The sequence below is a fragment of the Podarcis filfolensis genome (assembly GCF_964270895.1).
Source record: "Podarcis filfolensis genome assembly, chromosome: 15".
In the NCBI taxonomy this organism is placed as follows: domain Eukaryota; kingdom Metazoa; phylum Chordata; class Lepidosauria; order Squamata; family Lacertidae; genus Podarcis; species Podarcis filfolensis.
In genome coordinates, this window is record NC_139618.1 from 44,447,615 (window position 1) to 44,462,818 (window position 15,204).

General features: G+C 41.9%; 2 protein-coding genes and 1 long non-coding RNA gene across 16 annotated transcripts in view; 2 read left to right on the forward strand and 1 right to left on the reverse strand.

The window, feature by feature from the left end:
* The window catches only part of LOC310750423 (disintegrin and metalloproteinase domain-containing protein 2-like), an 85,203-nt gene extending 74,314 nt beyond the window's left edge, over nt 1-10,889 (forward strand). For 5 of the 11 annotated variants that reach the window (XM_083588522.1, XM_083588526.1, XM_083588531.1 and 2 more), the window contains 5 exons: nt 279-396; nt 1,688-1,847; nt 2,485-2,529; nt 4,049-4,133; nt 10,780-10,889. In XM_083588522.1, the coding sequence (XP_083444648.1) occupies nt 279-396; nt 1,688-1,847; nt 2,485-2,529; nt 4,049-4,133; nt 10,780-10,848 (477 nt within the window). In that variant the 3' untranslated portion in view covers nt 10,849-10,889. Of the gene's footprint in view, nt 1-278; nt 397-1,687; nt 1,848-2,484; nt 2,530-3,190; nt 3,472-4,048; nt 5,105-5,190; nt 8,003-10,779 lie in introns of those variants that run through there. The other 6 variants (XM_083588529.1, XM_083588530.1, XM_083588532.1 and 3 more) reach the window with 4 other exon arrangements.
* On the reverse strand, nt 2,770-3,379 carry LOC310750797. Its single transcript, XR_014542284.1, has 2 exons — nt 3,265-3,379; nt 2,770-2,882 (listed from the first exon to the last, which is right to left on the reverse strand). It is a non-coding gene; the product is annotated as an uncharacterized lncRNA (long non-coding RNA).
* Nucleotides 10,890-12,699: 1,810 nt separating the features above from the next.
* LOC310750429 (disintegrin and metalloproteinase domain-containing protein 2-like) overlaps nt 12,700-15,204 on the forward strand; it is a 64,709-nt gene continuing 62,204 nt past the window's right edge. The window contains exons 1-3 of one of the 4 annotated variants that reach the window (XM_083588563.1): nt 12,700-13,027; nt 13,617-13,684; nt 14,613-14,674. In XM_083588563.1, coding sequence (XP_083444689.1) covers nt 12,970-13,027; nt 13,617-13,684; nt 14,613-14,674 — 188 coding nt within the window. In that variant the 5' untranslated portion in view covers nt 12,700-12,969. Of the gene's footprint in view, nt 13,028-13,348; nt 13,497-13,616; nt 13,685-14,612; nt 14,675-15,204 lie in introns of those variants that run through there. The other 3 variants (XM_083588560.1, XM_083588561.1, XM_083588562.1) reach the window with 3 other exon arrangements.

The following is a 15,204-nucleotide window of genomic DNA, read 5'->3' on the forward strand; positions in this document are numbered from 1 at the left end:
AATGTTTTATTATGTTTTTATATATGCTGGATGCAACCCAGAGTGGCTGGGGCAAACCAGTCAGATGGGCGGGGTACAAATAATGAAATAATAATAATAATTACTACTACTACTACTACTACTACTACTACTTTATCCTTAATTTTATTTTAGACTAGAACTGAGGCCCTACTCAGGAAGTCATAAGAATAATAATGTTTTCTTAAAGCATATTTTTCTTTTTAAGATAAAGCACATAAGCAAGGAGTAAATGTTTGCTATTCCTCCCCCACCTTCAGATTTGCAACAACAAAAGAAACTGCCACTGTGATCCAGGATGGGCACCTCCAAATTGCAAGGAAAAAGGAGGCCCCCTAGGAGGAAGCATTGACAGTGGGCTTCGTATGTTGGCTTCTGGTCAGTAAAAGCAGGATCTTCCATCCTGACAAATTGCTCTGCTGCAGTAGTTTCCAAACTGTTTAGAATTAGGACCCACTTTTCATCTCAACCTGAAACCATGGGACTGGGTTTGATTTATGTTTTAACCCATTCATTCCCCTCTTTATTCTTCCCTTGAATTTTCTTTCTCAAGGCAGAAAGAACAAGATAAGAAGTGACAGCACATTAGCTTAATAATCATTCCTTCTTCCAAAGGAACTTTAGGATTGTAGGCTGTGTGTTTATGAGAGTGAGTGTGAGTGAAATGTTTCAGAATTCTTAGTACCTGAACTAAACTGCAATTCCCAGGCAATGGGAGAAGTGTGGCAGTTAAGCTAGTATAAAATTTTCAGTATAGATTTAACCCCTCTCTCCATACCTGTTTTCTAGTTCTCTTTCAAAGAGCAAAAGTGAAAAGCAAATGTTTTAGTACTACTGCCCCTCCCTAAACCAGGCTGTGATGGACTTGTGCATTCTGATGCGCCAGCTGAATCCCAGTGGACTAGTACAAACTCAGCATGGGTTTACAATTAATTGGGTCAGAACAATACTTATTGGTGCCAGAATGAAAAAATCCAAACAATACCTTCTTCTGCTTGTAATAGCCCTGGAGCACAGGAGACACTCTACCAGGAGACACTCTTGCCCAAACTCCAGTGAAAGGAACAGGAGCTGCACATGAGGATAGCACTTAGACACAGGAGAGAGAGAGAGAGAGAGAGAGAGAGAGAGAGCGCTGCAGAGAAAGAAGCCAACACATTCCTAGTGCTACCCAGTTACTGCTTTTCTGCTGTAAGCTGCAAGCAGAACTGCAACTGATTTCCTACATCATTAGTAGTAGGGCATTTTTCTATGTGTATAACCTGCTATGTTCCTCGGACACCTGTGGATTTGACATAACTTCTGTCTGCAGCTCAGTACACATTCACTATGACCTTTGTGAAGGATGCCATTTTATAACCCCATTTTATATATTTTTTAATGGTCTTTTAATTTAACACTTTTCCAGCTCTCTATTTTTATAAATGAAAGAGAGGAATGGTGCTATAAAACTGTGTTACTACAATATTACATTTTTATACCACAATAATGCTAATTTAAAAATAAAATTCCTTTCTGGTTGTTGCTGTTTTAGCAATGTGGAAAGAGTTTGCTTTCTAATCTTTAAAAAATTCTATAAAATTGGAGCTTTGGGCAGTGCCACGCTAAAAATGTCTAATGCGGCAGCTTTCCTGGTTCAGTCTTTGCTGTGAAATTTGTTTCCATCTAGATATTACAGAAAGAGTCATAGAAGACAACATGCGGACGTGGGTGCTCCTGAGCATATTTCTCTTTCTGCCTATTGTGGTTGGGTCAGCCATCCTGATTGTCAAATGGGCACGAATCAGCAAGTACTGCATAGATGACAGCGAGTCTCTAGGCGATTCTGAGTAAGTCACTTTGGCCACAGTTTATCAGGGCCTGCCCTGTACACACCTGAAATCTTCTGGTCCATCAACAATTTGGACAAGTAGGACCTGCAACAGAATGCAGTCTTCAACCATGGCTGCCTCCACATTCCCTTTCCCCTCTCACATACTTTTACATTGGGCTGTGGGGTTTTATTGTGGGATGTGTGAGAGGAAAGTCCCTTGCTTAGGGTTTTTTCCTAATATTTTTGTTGTATTTCTGCAAACCTTGGGGTTCGTCTGAGCCTGCTGATGCGTCAGAGGTGCCATTTCAGCTGCATAATAACACAGATAGGAGTTTGCTGTTAGTATATATCAGGGAAGGGTTGGCCATACTGGAGGGAGATGATGTCCAACAACAAAAGAAAGAAAAGCAAGGATAGGAAACCTGTGACCCTCCAGGTGCTGTTGTACTGCAACAACCCATGGTGGCTAGTGGTCAGGAAAGATGGGAGGTGTAGTCCAGCAACCTCTGAAGGGTCATAGGTTGCCCACCCCAGTACATATAATAATAATTAACTTTCAGACTTTATAGTAAAGCTAACTCCATGACAAAACTGAGGTATGTTTATCTGTATATAATTAAGGTTAAGTAATCTTAATTCTCATTACATTTCAGATCTTATACTAGATCCGATGAATATAGCATGTCAGACAAAACAAGGTAAGCTTCAACTAACTTAAAGTATATTGATTAATTTTCCTTCCAGAGTTGGCTGCAGTCTAGAAAAGCATCACTCCCTAATTTATTTTCTCCCTTTGTGATAGTGAAACATGGATTAAATTGTCTAGTTTTTCCCACCACTTAAGGATGGACTGGGTTTATCTGCAAAATCTGCTTATTACCTTTCCTTCCAAGGAGCCTCAAGGGAACACACAGTAAAATAAGACCTGAAAACAAACATGGGCAGAGCAGTCTTTTATTCAGGGGTTGTGCATGGGGGTGGCCGGAGAGTGATTCTGTTGCTCTGCCAGCGAAATAACTGTCTCACTCTTCACTATTCAGTCTCACTCTACCTGGGAGGGGAAAACACACCAGTCCAAAAATTAGAAGTCAGCTTAATAGTCACAGACACAGCATTCCTGGAAAACCATCAAAGCCTACCATTCCTAGATTCCACCAGCAAGGATACCCACAGGCTGCCCCCACATGCAGCCAATGGACTCATAATGATGAAGTCCTGCTCCTAGCACACCCACTGCATCATCAGACACACAGTGTGCGTCATTGTCCCCCAATGGCACAGATTCAGTGGCACAGCCAGCAGTCAGCCCTCTACTGCTAGTCTCCAGGCTGCTTGAACTCACAGCTGTTGTTCTTTTAGCACAACACAGGAGAACCCCCAAAACACAGCACCCATATAGCTCTGGGCTTAGGGGGCCTTCAAAGAGCACTCACATTCGTCCTAAACCGAGACAAAGGTTCAGGGCCCACCGAAGGTTCTCCAAGGCCAAGAGTGGAAGATGCAACAGGCAGAGTCACAGACACCCCAGAACAGCCATCAGCCTCCAGTTGATCACTGCACTGAGTGAAAGATTGTGATGCAGAAGATGCGAGTTTTTGCCACACCAAGGTTGAGCCAGTCAGCCAAAGCAACCCAAAGAGGTGGGTTCACTTGTGGTTGACATGGAACATGAGTTGGGATGGATCATACCGCATGCAGGAATTAGTCGCACAACCCGAAGCCTTTCTAAACAAGGAGGAATTTTGCTTGTCTCCTGGAGGGGACTGTCAGGCAGGATTCCAAAGAATTTTTTAAAAATGTTCATGACTTTTGCTATTCTGTGGGAATACAGTGGTACCTCAGGTTACATACGCTTCAGGTTACATATGCTTCAGGTTACAGACTCCACTGACCCAGAAATAGTGCTTCAGGTTAAGAACTTTGCTTCAGGATGAGAACAGAAATCGTGCTCCGGCGGCGCAGCGGCAGCAGGAGACCCCATTAGCTAAAGTGGTGCTTCAGGTTAAGAACAGTTTCAGGTTAAGAACGGACCTCCGGAATGAATTAAGTACTTAACCCGAGGTACCACTGTATATGACTATGAGTCTCCTTAAATTATAGATCATAAATATATAAATACTACAAATACAAACAAAAAACTCATTAAATACTGTCCTATTAATTGCAGTGATGTTTGCTGTTTCTTTTCTTATTTTCTTTTGAATTTTTTGTTTACAGCATTATACATTCTTACAGTGGTACCTTGGTTCTCAGACGTCTTGGTACTCAAACAACTTGGAACCCAAACACTGCAAACCCGGAAGTAAGTGTTCCGGATTGCAAACATTTTTCGGAAGCCAAACATGCTCCATTTTGAGTGTTACACTGAGGTCTGTCTGTTTCTGCTATTTATTTTGTGTTTTTGTTTTTGCAGCTTTTTGTTTTTGTTTTTGTGACTATGTGAAACCCAGTTCAGCTACTGATTGATTGTGTGACTGCAGTACATTGATTATTGCTTTCTTTTCTTTTTTAATTTTTTTTGTTTTCTTGCTTAAAAAACACAAAAAATAAAAATTAACATAAAAAATAAAATAACAACAAAAAACAAAACAAAAACATATATACAAATCCCCCCTTTGGCTCCCCCCCCAAAAAACTCGACATTCTTTATTTTTTTCAGTCTTTTTACCATTGCATCTTTTATATCTTGTCCCTGATATTCCTAATACATCTATTCTATCTATTTCAGCTTTTACATACTTAATCTATGCATATTAACATGTTATCTTTAGACCAGTGTTTTTTCTTATAGTCTTCAAAACATTACCATTCACTCCTTAGTTTCTGATTTGTCTGGAGTCTTACGGCAGCTGTTAACTTTGCCAGTTGTATAGAATCACATAGTTTATTTAACCAATCTTCTTTTGTGGGGATAGTATCTCCTTTCCAATTTTTTGCCAGTACTAGTCTGGCTGCTGTAAACAAAAAATTCAAAAGAAAATAAGAAAAGAACAGCAAATCATAGGTTTTAGATAATAATTTCTTATTGTTTTTTGATAGTATTTTTGTAATTTAGATTCTTCTTTCTCAAATCCTGTTTTTTTATCCACATTAAATACATTATTTAACTGATGGAACTGGAGCCAGTCAGTAAGATAGTGTCTTAACTCCTCAAATGATTTTAACTTCAGGTGTCCTTGGTCTTCTTTTAATAATTGGCTATATGTTGCCCAATTGCTTTGCATGTTTAATTTTTTAACTGTGAATGCCTCTAATGGGGACAACCACCATGGTGTTTTTGGTTCTATTAGTGGTTGTTATCTCGTCCACACCTTATATAATGCATTCCTTACAATATGGTTGGTGAACACTCTTGTGAGCTTTTACCTTATTATAGCCAAGGTAGCCATGCCACCCAAATCTGTTGTTGACACTCTGCAAACCCAAAACATCTGTTTTCTCTAATAGAATCCAATCCCTCATCCAAATTAAACACTGCCTGACAAAAGATTTTTAATTTTGGTAGTGCAAACCCCCCTCTTTCTTTCTTTCTTTCTTTCTTTCTTTCTTTCTTTCTTTCTTTCCTGTCTGTCAGTAATTTGTATTTAATACAAGGTTTCTTACCCTGCCAAATGAACCTTGTCAGATCTTACGTCCATTCTTCAATGCATTCTGTTTTCGCTATAATCGACATCATTTGAAAAAGAAAGAGCATTTTGGGGAGTATATTCATTTTTATTACTGAGATTCTTCCCCAAAATGATAATTTCAGTCTAGCCCAAATTTCTAAAAATAAAAATTAAAAAAATCATTCCAGGTTTTTTTATAATTGTCATCAAAAATGTCAGTTCCCAAATATTTTGTTTTTTTCATTATCGACAACCCTGTTTTTTCCTGCAATTCCTTTTTCTCTTGCTCCTGTATATTTTTAACCATAAGCTTTGTTTTTGATCTGTTAAGTTTGAAGCTGGAGACCTCTCCGAATTCTGTTATCTTTTCCAACGCTTTGGGAATACTCGTTTCTGAGTTTTCTACTGTTAAAATTAAATCATCTGCAAAAGCTTTCAATTTGAAAGTCTTTTGACCTAAAGATATCCCTTTAATTTCTTCTTTCCTCAGTTCCAAATTTAATATTTCTAGGGTTAATACAAAAAGTAGAGGAGAGAGTGGGCAGCTTTGCCTTGTGCCTTTTTCTATTGGGATGTATTCTGTTTTCCCATCATTGATTATTAGATTTGCTTTCTGTTTCTCATATATGGCTTTTATAGCCTAGGTAAATCATTCTCCCTTTGTGAATAGGTCAATCACTTTCCTTAGAAATTTCCAAGAAAGGTTATCGAAAGCCTTCTAGGCGTTGACTAGCATTTCCCATCTTGTATTATTTTATTCATGAGTGGTGGAGCTATAATCTCCCATTTTTTTTATAATGGATTACAGGAAGTCCATCTGGGCCTGGGGATTTGCCCAGCTTAGAACTAGAGATTGCCTGGTGTATCTCCTTCCTGGTAATTGGCGAGTTTAATTGTTCAAGTTTCTCTTGTGCTATTTTGGGAATTTCTTTCCCTTGTATTTCACTATGTCATGTTCTCCTTCCGTTCCTATCTTATATAGCTTCCTGAAATATCTTAAAAAGCAATTATTTATTCCTGTTTGTCAATTACCCTACCATCTTGTACTATCTTATCAATTTGTTTTTCTCTTTGTTTCTTTTTTAATTACCTTGTCTGTTAGCAAATTCAAAATTCTTTTGTTTCATCCTTTTGATGTTATTCTCTATTTCATCATTTAAGAATATTGATAGTTGGGATTGCAATATTTTAATATTTTGGTTTGCGGTTTTGTTTTTTGGGTTGTTCACCAATAGATTCTAATTTCTTTCAATCTATTGTCTAATCTGGTCTAACTTTGATTCTCTAATCCTTTTTTGGTATTATGTTTTGTTGGATATAAAAGCCTCATATAAAGGCCTTACCGGCATCCCATATTGATCTAATATCAGTCTCTTGTGTCATATTTATTTTGAAGAATTCTTTCATGGCCTTTTCAGCCTTTTAAATAATTTTCTCATCATTCAGGATTCTCTCATTCATCCTCCACTGCTTGTTCATTTTCTTCTTATCCCTTAATTCTAGTGTAATCAGGTTATGGTCTGAAATGGATTTGGGTTGAATCTCAGTTTTTTTAATTAGTGTCATTAAACTATTCAATATCCATATTCCATCTATTCGACCTGCAGATTTTTTAGCTTCAGAATAGAATGTATACTGTCTTTCATTTGTATGTTTATTTCTCCAAGCATCTAAGTTCAGATCTTCAACCATTTGGGAAAAAAATTGGGAGTTTTCCTTCCTTAGATGCTTTCTCTCTTTCTGTTCTATCAAGGGTCAACAAAGTGACCCCATTAAAATCTCGCATAAGAATCATGTCCTCATTGTTATGTTCCAATAATCTTTCCTCTAGTTTTTTAACGTATTTTGATTTGTTTCCATTTGGAAAGTACACACCCACCAGTATTAATTTTTCTTTGCTTCTTGTTAACTGCACGCCCAGAAATCATCCTTCATTGTCTTTAAATATTAATTTGGATTCTAATTTTGGGTTTATGTATATAACGATTCCTCTCTTTTATGTAAATCTGAAGCTATAAATTATACCCCTAGTTTCTTATTTACCAAAACTCTCTTGTGCTTGTTAGCTATATGTGTTTCCTGAAGACAGATAATGTCCCAGTTCTTCTTTTTTAGGATATGTTGGGTTTTATTCCTTTTCTCTTTATTATTTAAACCATTGATATTCTACGAGATAATGTTCAAATTCATCAAATAACAATTACAAATTGGATTCAGAAAAATATATAGAATATAGATTTAATCTGGTGGGTTACGTCTTATTGTATCTCTTAATAAGAATTGCTTTTACTCCCCTCCTGTAGTTTCTAACTCTTCTCTCTCCTGCATGACTTCTCCTCCCAGTTCTCTCTTGTATTTTCTCCAGAACTTCCCTAAATATCCCCTCCAGGAATTCCCATTTGTGTTGGTTTTTAAAGCATCTGTTAATGTCTTGTAATTTTGTCTTTTTTAAGGAGTCTTTTTGATATTTCTTTATGAATTATTATATTCCTTTCATCTATTGTCAACTTCCTTTTCTGGAGTACTTTATCCTTCAGTAGTCTTGAATTAAAGAAGACCATACAGGGGGGTTATTAAGAGGCTAATATGGGAGTAATTAGCCTCCTGAGTTTTCCCAGGGGGAATGGGAAAACGCTGCCTCGTCCGCGGATGCCTATAAATCACCCCCGAGTTCGTAAGAAGGAGGGGGTGAGGGCACTGGACGGAAAGCCCTTGTGTGAGTTTTTTTTGGCTCTCCCTGACGCTGCTTCTGATTGCAATCCTAGTTGCATGACTCAAGATAAACAATTGGAGAAGAGTAATTGCACTTGTTTCGAGTGAAAGAAAGGGAGTATTGATTGCTAATTAAATCAACCTCTGTGAAGCTGAGTGACGGGTTGGATTGAACAGAACTACATCAAAGAAGACTACATCAAAGATGTTGGTATGCTGCAACGGAGCGGAAAGGGGGGGAAAACTTTTCTTTTTCCCCCTATGTGATTTACCTAACAACCCCTCCCTAAGAAGAACCGTCGCATGACTGATTAGCAAGTGAGATGGAATAATAAACTGTGTGGAAATGAATTATTGGCTAAAGGCTTTGTTTTGTGGAAGATCTGGAAAGGAATGAAAGGCTTTTGGATGACGCAGTTCTAATTGAGAACTGCCGTGACGAGGCAGGCTTTGTTGCAAGATTTACGGTCAAGAGGGGGAGGAAGCCACGGCTTTGCTATTATATCTGAATTCTACGTTTGATCTGGCAAGAACTCCCTGAAAAGACTGATGTCGGAGCAACAGGTCTGGGAAAGTTAATGAGCAGACGCTTAGATTGTATTTTATGGAAATGCTGAAATGGCGTCTGCCGTTCAAACAGGACCTTTGGACTAATGTGAAAATCCACACAGGACTATAACAATGTTCGTTTCAACTCACTTGTGGAGATTTACAGAGGTTAGAAAGAAGGGGGGGGGATGATAACAACAAGAAGATTGGAAGATGATTTGTAAAGAATAACAACAAGGAGATGGAAAGATAGAACTGTGAACATCAAAGCAGCAGAAATATGAGAGGATTGGACCCTTGCTGAGCTCAAAGCATGGGTACCCCCAACAAAATTTTAAAAATTCGGTTAAATATTTGGAAATATTTGGAGTTTATTATGTATTGGTATAATTTGGAATTAATGTGATTTTCTTGGTTTTTTTCCTTCGAGAGTTCCTCTTGTTTATTAGTTCTAGATTTCAAATATTGGACTGTTTTCTCTATCTCCCTAATTGTAATAGTCAGATCTTTTACCTGTGCAGATAGGTCCATTATTAATTTTGAATTTTGCTCAATCTTGTTGCCCATGGAATCAAGTTTATCATTAATAGATTTATTCATTCCAATAACCAACTCTCTTATATCAGCATTCGTATCTAACTCCACCACTGATTGGCGTCTTGGAGCTCCTGAAGAGGTCTTGGAAGTCATTTTAGTTGCTTCTCTATATACACATGAATATAAGCTTTGTCCCAGTCTTAATAAGTTCCTTTGATATTTTTGTACTTTAAATACCCTCAGGTCTGTATTGTTTCTATTCAGAGAGCTCTGGGAAGTATTTGTTCAATTATTCCTCCCGCATTTGGCATTTATGTGTTATTAAATACTCTAATTGATTACCAACTTCTTAAAATATTTGTCAATCAATATTTCTCCTTGCCCTCCCTACTATCTCAGATCCTGAATCGAGATTTGTTACCCTTTATGTCCTAGAACTTAGTTAATATGATTTGTCAATGTACTTATTATAAATTCCTTAATCAACACACTTCATAATGATTAAATCAAATGATTATTGCTTTCATTTTATGAATCAATGGTCTTGTTAGATAGTAAAATTCATGTTAACCTGCTGTTTTAGGGGTTGTTTTTAAAAGTATGGAACAGATTAATCCACTTTGCATTACTTTCTATGGGAAAGTGTGCCCTGGTTTTGGAATGCTTTGGTTTTGGAACAGACTTTCAGAACAGATTAAATTTGAGAACCAAGGTACCACTGTATATTATTAATCATCATTACTCAATTTTAACTGTATATATATATATATGATAGTATTCATTCTAATTGTTTAGATACTGTTTTCTCAATTCACATGGTTTCATCAATTCAACAATGTTAAATGGCACACCTAAAACTTTGCCAGCCTTCACCAGTGTGGTGCCCTCCAGATGTTATGGAGTGCAGCTCCTGTTGGCCTTAGTGAGCATGGCTGTTTGATGCCAGGCTAAAGGGAGTTGTGGTCTGAAACATCTGGTGGGCACCACCTTGGTGAAGGCTGAACAAAGCAGTGACAGGCATTGCTTGGGGAACTGTTTCATAACAGCAGCAGCACTTCCAGGCAAAGCCCCACAAAACTAGATCTTGCCTCTTATAGGTAAGGTACAAAGTAGGGCCAGTCCACCCAAGAGGCAAGGTAAAGTGACTGCCTCAGGTAGCAGGATTCATGGGGACAGCAGATCTGGCCTCCAAGGTACACATCACCCCCTGCTGCTGCTGTGGGGGCAGTGACACCACTCCTTGGAGGCCAGATCTGTGTTTCCCAGCAGCCTCTTGGCAAACAGGTTTCCTCCGACTCTTTTTCCCAATGCACAGCTTTATTCCCCTGGTTCTGATGTAGATGAAGTGAACTCAGACCTTCTTCCCTAACAGGCAGGAGATGCCAGTTTGTGGTTTGCCTTAGGAGCCCAAGTGTCTTGGGCCAGCCATGGTACAGAAATTTCAAAGATTGTGCAGGGAGTTGATTCTCCTTATTGTATTGCTCCATCATGTCTTTTCTCCTCTCTCCTCTCTCCCTCCTGCTGCCCCTGGGATGTGAGTAGTTTGAGCAACCAAGAAGACACGATGTGACCAGACCTGGGTCAGGCTCCTGCTGTTTATGTGACTTGTAGCTCTTTAATAAATTACTGCTTGCTTATACAGGTGAAAAGTATTCTGTGAATGGTTCTCCAGGTCCTTCTTTGCATTTGTATACAGCATGCAGGGGCTTCATTATGGGTTGGCATCAGCAGACACATGCTGCGGTCTACACCCCAATAGGGGCTTACTGCTTGTTCCAAGAGCCTCTTTGCCTTCCTCCTTGCTTTTATTGCCTCTTCATCTCCAAGCAACGAAAACCAGCAGTGAGCTAATCTCTCTTCGAGGGAATAGATGCCAATTCTGCCAGGGATTTCTGCCAGAGGGAGCAAGGGAGTAACAGGCACTTTTGCCTCTTGCTCCCTGGCTGCTATTTGCTACTATCCTATTTGCTCCCTCAGCTTTCTTTCATGGCACATATTAAGAAATGAAGCTCTCCCTAACCATGCAGATTACAGTGACAAGGGAAAGGTTTGCTTTGCTGCAAGTACTGCCAATTACCCATCAAAGCTCTACCTAAAAGCAATGCTTGTATTCTTAGGCACACATCCAAGCATTTTTCACAGCTAAAGTTGCCCCCCCCACCCGCCAGCTCTTAGGCTTACCAGCTGTGTGGGAAGTAGAAATGAAACAATTACTTTGTCCCCTTCTTCCAGCTTTACATGAATTTTTGTTTGTGAATGAAATTTTGTTGCCTTGCACACTACTGCTAAACTAGGTGATTCTCGGGGAGGAGCAGGATGGCAGTGCAAATCTTATGTCCTATCCAACCTAATTTACTGAGGGCAGCTCCTCTTTTCTGGTACCTGTCCTGGTCATTTGGGTTCGAAGACACATTGAAGCCTGGCACAAACACACACAAAGGGTGGCAAAGCAGGGCTGGTGTGGGGTGTGGCCTGGGAAGACTCTCAGATCTAGAAGGCTGCATGTGCCCTGGAGCCTGAGGTTCCCCATTCTGGGTTCCCTCTAGTCAGGCCTCCCGTTACCCACAGCCACCAGCCTGATGTCTGTGGAAACTACAAGTCAAACAGCTGCGCTGGCAGCACCAAAGTGACCACTCCAAGGCACAAGCCTGGGCAGTGTGTCTGGAGGTCCTGGGCTGCCCAGATGGCAGGGTCCCCCTCTTGGCCTCGCTGATGGGGTCCAAAGGAAAGCATCATCTTGGCTGCAGGAGTTGCCGGACGGAGGTGTACAAGGTGCCATCTGTTTCAGAGATTTGTGTGGGGTTTCTCCTGAGCATTCTCTTCCCCATGTTGACTTGCAAGGCAGCAGAGATTTCAGCTCAGTTTTCCTTCTCCTGCATACCCTCCCAGGTTGTTGGGCTCCATCTGCCCCTCATTTCCCATGCTCATATATACATACAATCAGAATTACAGAGTTGGAAGGGACCGCAAGGCTCTTCTAGTCCATCCCCTGCAATACAGGAATCTTGCCCAATGCATAGCTGTCAACTTACAGATTTGAAAATAAGGGACCAGCAGCCAAAATAAGGGACCTGCAGCCTCACCTGTTCCAGGCACTCCAGTCTTCCTGTCCTCCTGCAGTCTGGTCAAACTCATGCTGGGTAGCTTCGAGAACACTGTCCAGCCAACTTTGTAACCAGAGGTTCAACTGGCAGGCAGGAAGGGAGGGAGAGGAGCTGCTTCCTTTGAAACCCAGGAAATTTAAGGGACATCATCAATAAGGGACAGCAGCTGGGATAAGGGACTGTCCCTTCAAATAAGGGACACTTGACAGCTATAGCCCAATGTGAGGCTTGAGCCCACGACCCTGAGATTAAGAGCCTCATGCTCTACCAACTGGGAGACTGCACCACGCTCATATATTAGAAACCATGGCTTTTTGAAACTTGTTTATAGACATTTTGATGAGTCCAAACGCCGGCTCAGGATGAGCGGTTCTTGCCCAATCCGCAAAAGCGGCAGGAAGGGGGCACGTTGGCGAGAACCGAGCCCTTTTTGCGCGCGCCCCACCCCTCTCCCAGCCCCGGCGCCTCGGCCAAGGCAGCCCGCAACGTGGCCCCTCGCGCGCCTCCGCCCCGCCCGGCAGCCGTTGGCCCGCGGCGGCGCCAGCGCGCCCTTCTCCCGGGCCCCGCCTTCGAGTTCCTCGGCGCCCGTTACTGGTCGCCGGCGGCTGCGGGTCGAGCGAGGGGCGCCATGGCGCTGCTTGGCCTGCTGCTGGCGCTGCGCAGCGTGTGCCTGCTTTCTGCGCTGGGTGAGCCTGCTGCCCCCGGGGGCCCCGCTCCTCCTCTGGCCTTTCTTCCTGGCCGTCGTTTTTCTCGGTATCCAGGCGCCATCCGTGCGCACTGCCCGTCCCGCGGAGCCCGGGAGGGGACGAGAGGGCCGGGAAGCGCTGCGGGGGCCGAGCGGGGGGGGGCGGCCGCGCTGCTGCCCCCTCTCCTGCTCTGCTCCCCGGGCCAGGCCTGACCCGGCGGCGGCGGCGGAGCTGTGGCCCCGCACGAGCGCGGCAGCCCAGGAAGAAGCTGCTCCGGGGGCGGCGCCTCTTTGCTGCAGAATGAGACCGAGGGGCACGAAGGCCGCCTTCCTTGGCCCCTAAACTCCTGCCCTTGAAAAAGTCACAGCTACACTGGAAATGTGTAGTTACATACATGCGTACGGACGGACATACATTCAAATCTGCCACCTTAGCTGTCATGGCTCCATGCCATATATGCTGATAAACGGTAATTGGTTGAGGGGCTGAAAATTCTTGCAAAATGATTTCCCTGTAGTGCCCACCCAGAGCTTATCTAAGTGCACTGTATTCACGGATAAATGGCTATAGAAGGGTCTCTTCTGTCTAGGGTCTCAGCGAACATTCCTCCAAGTGACTGTTCCTCAGAGGATCCCATCTTACGTCACTGGAAATACGGTATTGTGTTTGATTATGAAAAGTGTTCTACCTGACCTTTCATTCCAGACTGCCCTGTCAAGGCTGTTTACTTTTAGGGTTGCCATATTTCAAAAAGTAAAAACCGGGACATCCCGAAAGTTGTTGACCCCAAAATTGTTGACCATGATTTTTCATTTGACCTGCCTAAGATCCAGGACAAAGCACCACCTTTCGGAAATTCCCCCTGGATGACAATTTCGCCTTTGAAATCTTGGTAATGTCTGGGAAATTCTGGATGTATGGCAGCACTAAATTAAAAGTTTTTTTGTTTTTTTAAATGCTAACTTTTAAAACCAACAATGTTAATTTGAGCAGCAGCAGACAAGTTGGTTTGCACGAGGCAGTTAGTGAAGCTATGGCTTACTGAGACTGCGCAAACGTGTAGAGTTCCTGGAGAACTTTGCCCCATCCCGGTCCTTTTTACTGCCACATTGTGCAGAACTAAGCCAACTCCCACATCATCCCATAAAGATAAATGCTTCTGTTTGGGGAAGCGGGGGAGGGCAAGAAAAAAATTCCCCCACTAATGTGAACAAGGTTCCTCTTGCAGGTAGCCTAGAGACAGGAACAGGAGCACTCCTCTTAGGGGGTGGACATATGCTGCAACATTTTGCTGTGGATCCCATTTGTAGCATTGTAAAGCGCTGCATGGGAACCACTGTTCTAATCCCACTTCCAGCTAAAGCCATTATTACTATTATTAATTTAAATTTCTGTACTGAGCTTCATGATTGAAATGACTCTGGCTTGCAGTGGCCGCAAGCCATTTGTTAAAATCTGTTCTTCATCTGTACCACTTTTTACCATCTGTACCATGGGGAGTGTGCACAAATTCTTTGCATAGGCTGGAGTTTAATGTGTAAACAAAATAAAAACTATAGCATGATTAACCTTTTGGCTATTGCAGGAAAGGATGACCTTTGATATTGATATAAATGGAAAGCCATATATCATTCATCTGAAGCAACAGTGAGTAGAATAAATAACTGGGATTTGCCCCCCATTCTATAAGACATTACAATCTTGTTTAATAAATCCTGGTAGTGTCTAGAAAGATTTCCTGGAAAGCTTTTCTGAGGAAGAGAGGGGACAAAGCACTCAGCTCTCCTCTGTAAAGAAAACAAGCTTACTTTCAGAAGTAAATCTTAATAGCCTCCTAGGCTGCCAATTTGAATAAAATATGGAGTGCAGGTAAGCCCCACCCTGAATAATTGATCACATGATGCAGCACACACAGACCACTTGAATGACAATGCCTATCAACTTGTGGGACCTTGGCCCCTAGGAGTTGGCTCCTTTGTAGCCTCCTGGGAAAACCTTCTTGCATTTAAAATGTGCCCACAAAGGTACCTCTGCCAGCCAGTGCACGGAATTGCTGAGAAGGTAAAATGTTGTAACAGAAGGGGAGGGGCACCCCTTATAAAGGCCCAAGGACCTCATTCCCTAGAGGGCAGCTTTTCTGGAGCTGCATGCCAGTGCGGTGGGGGTGGCAGGTCCAG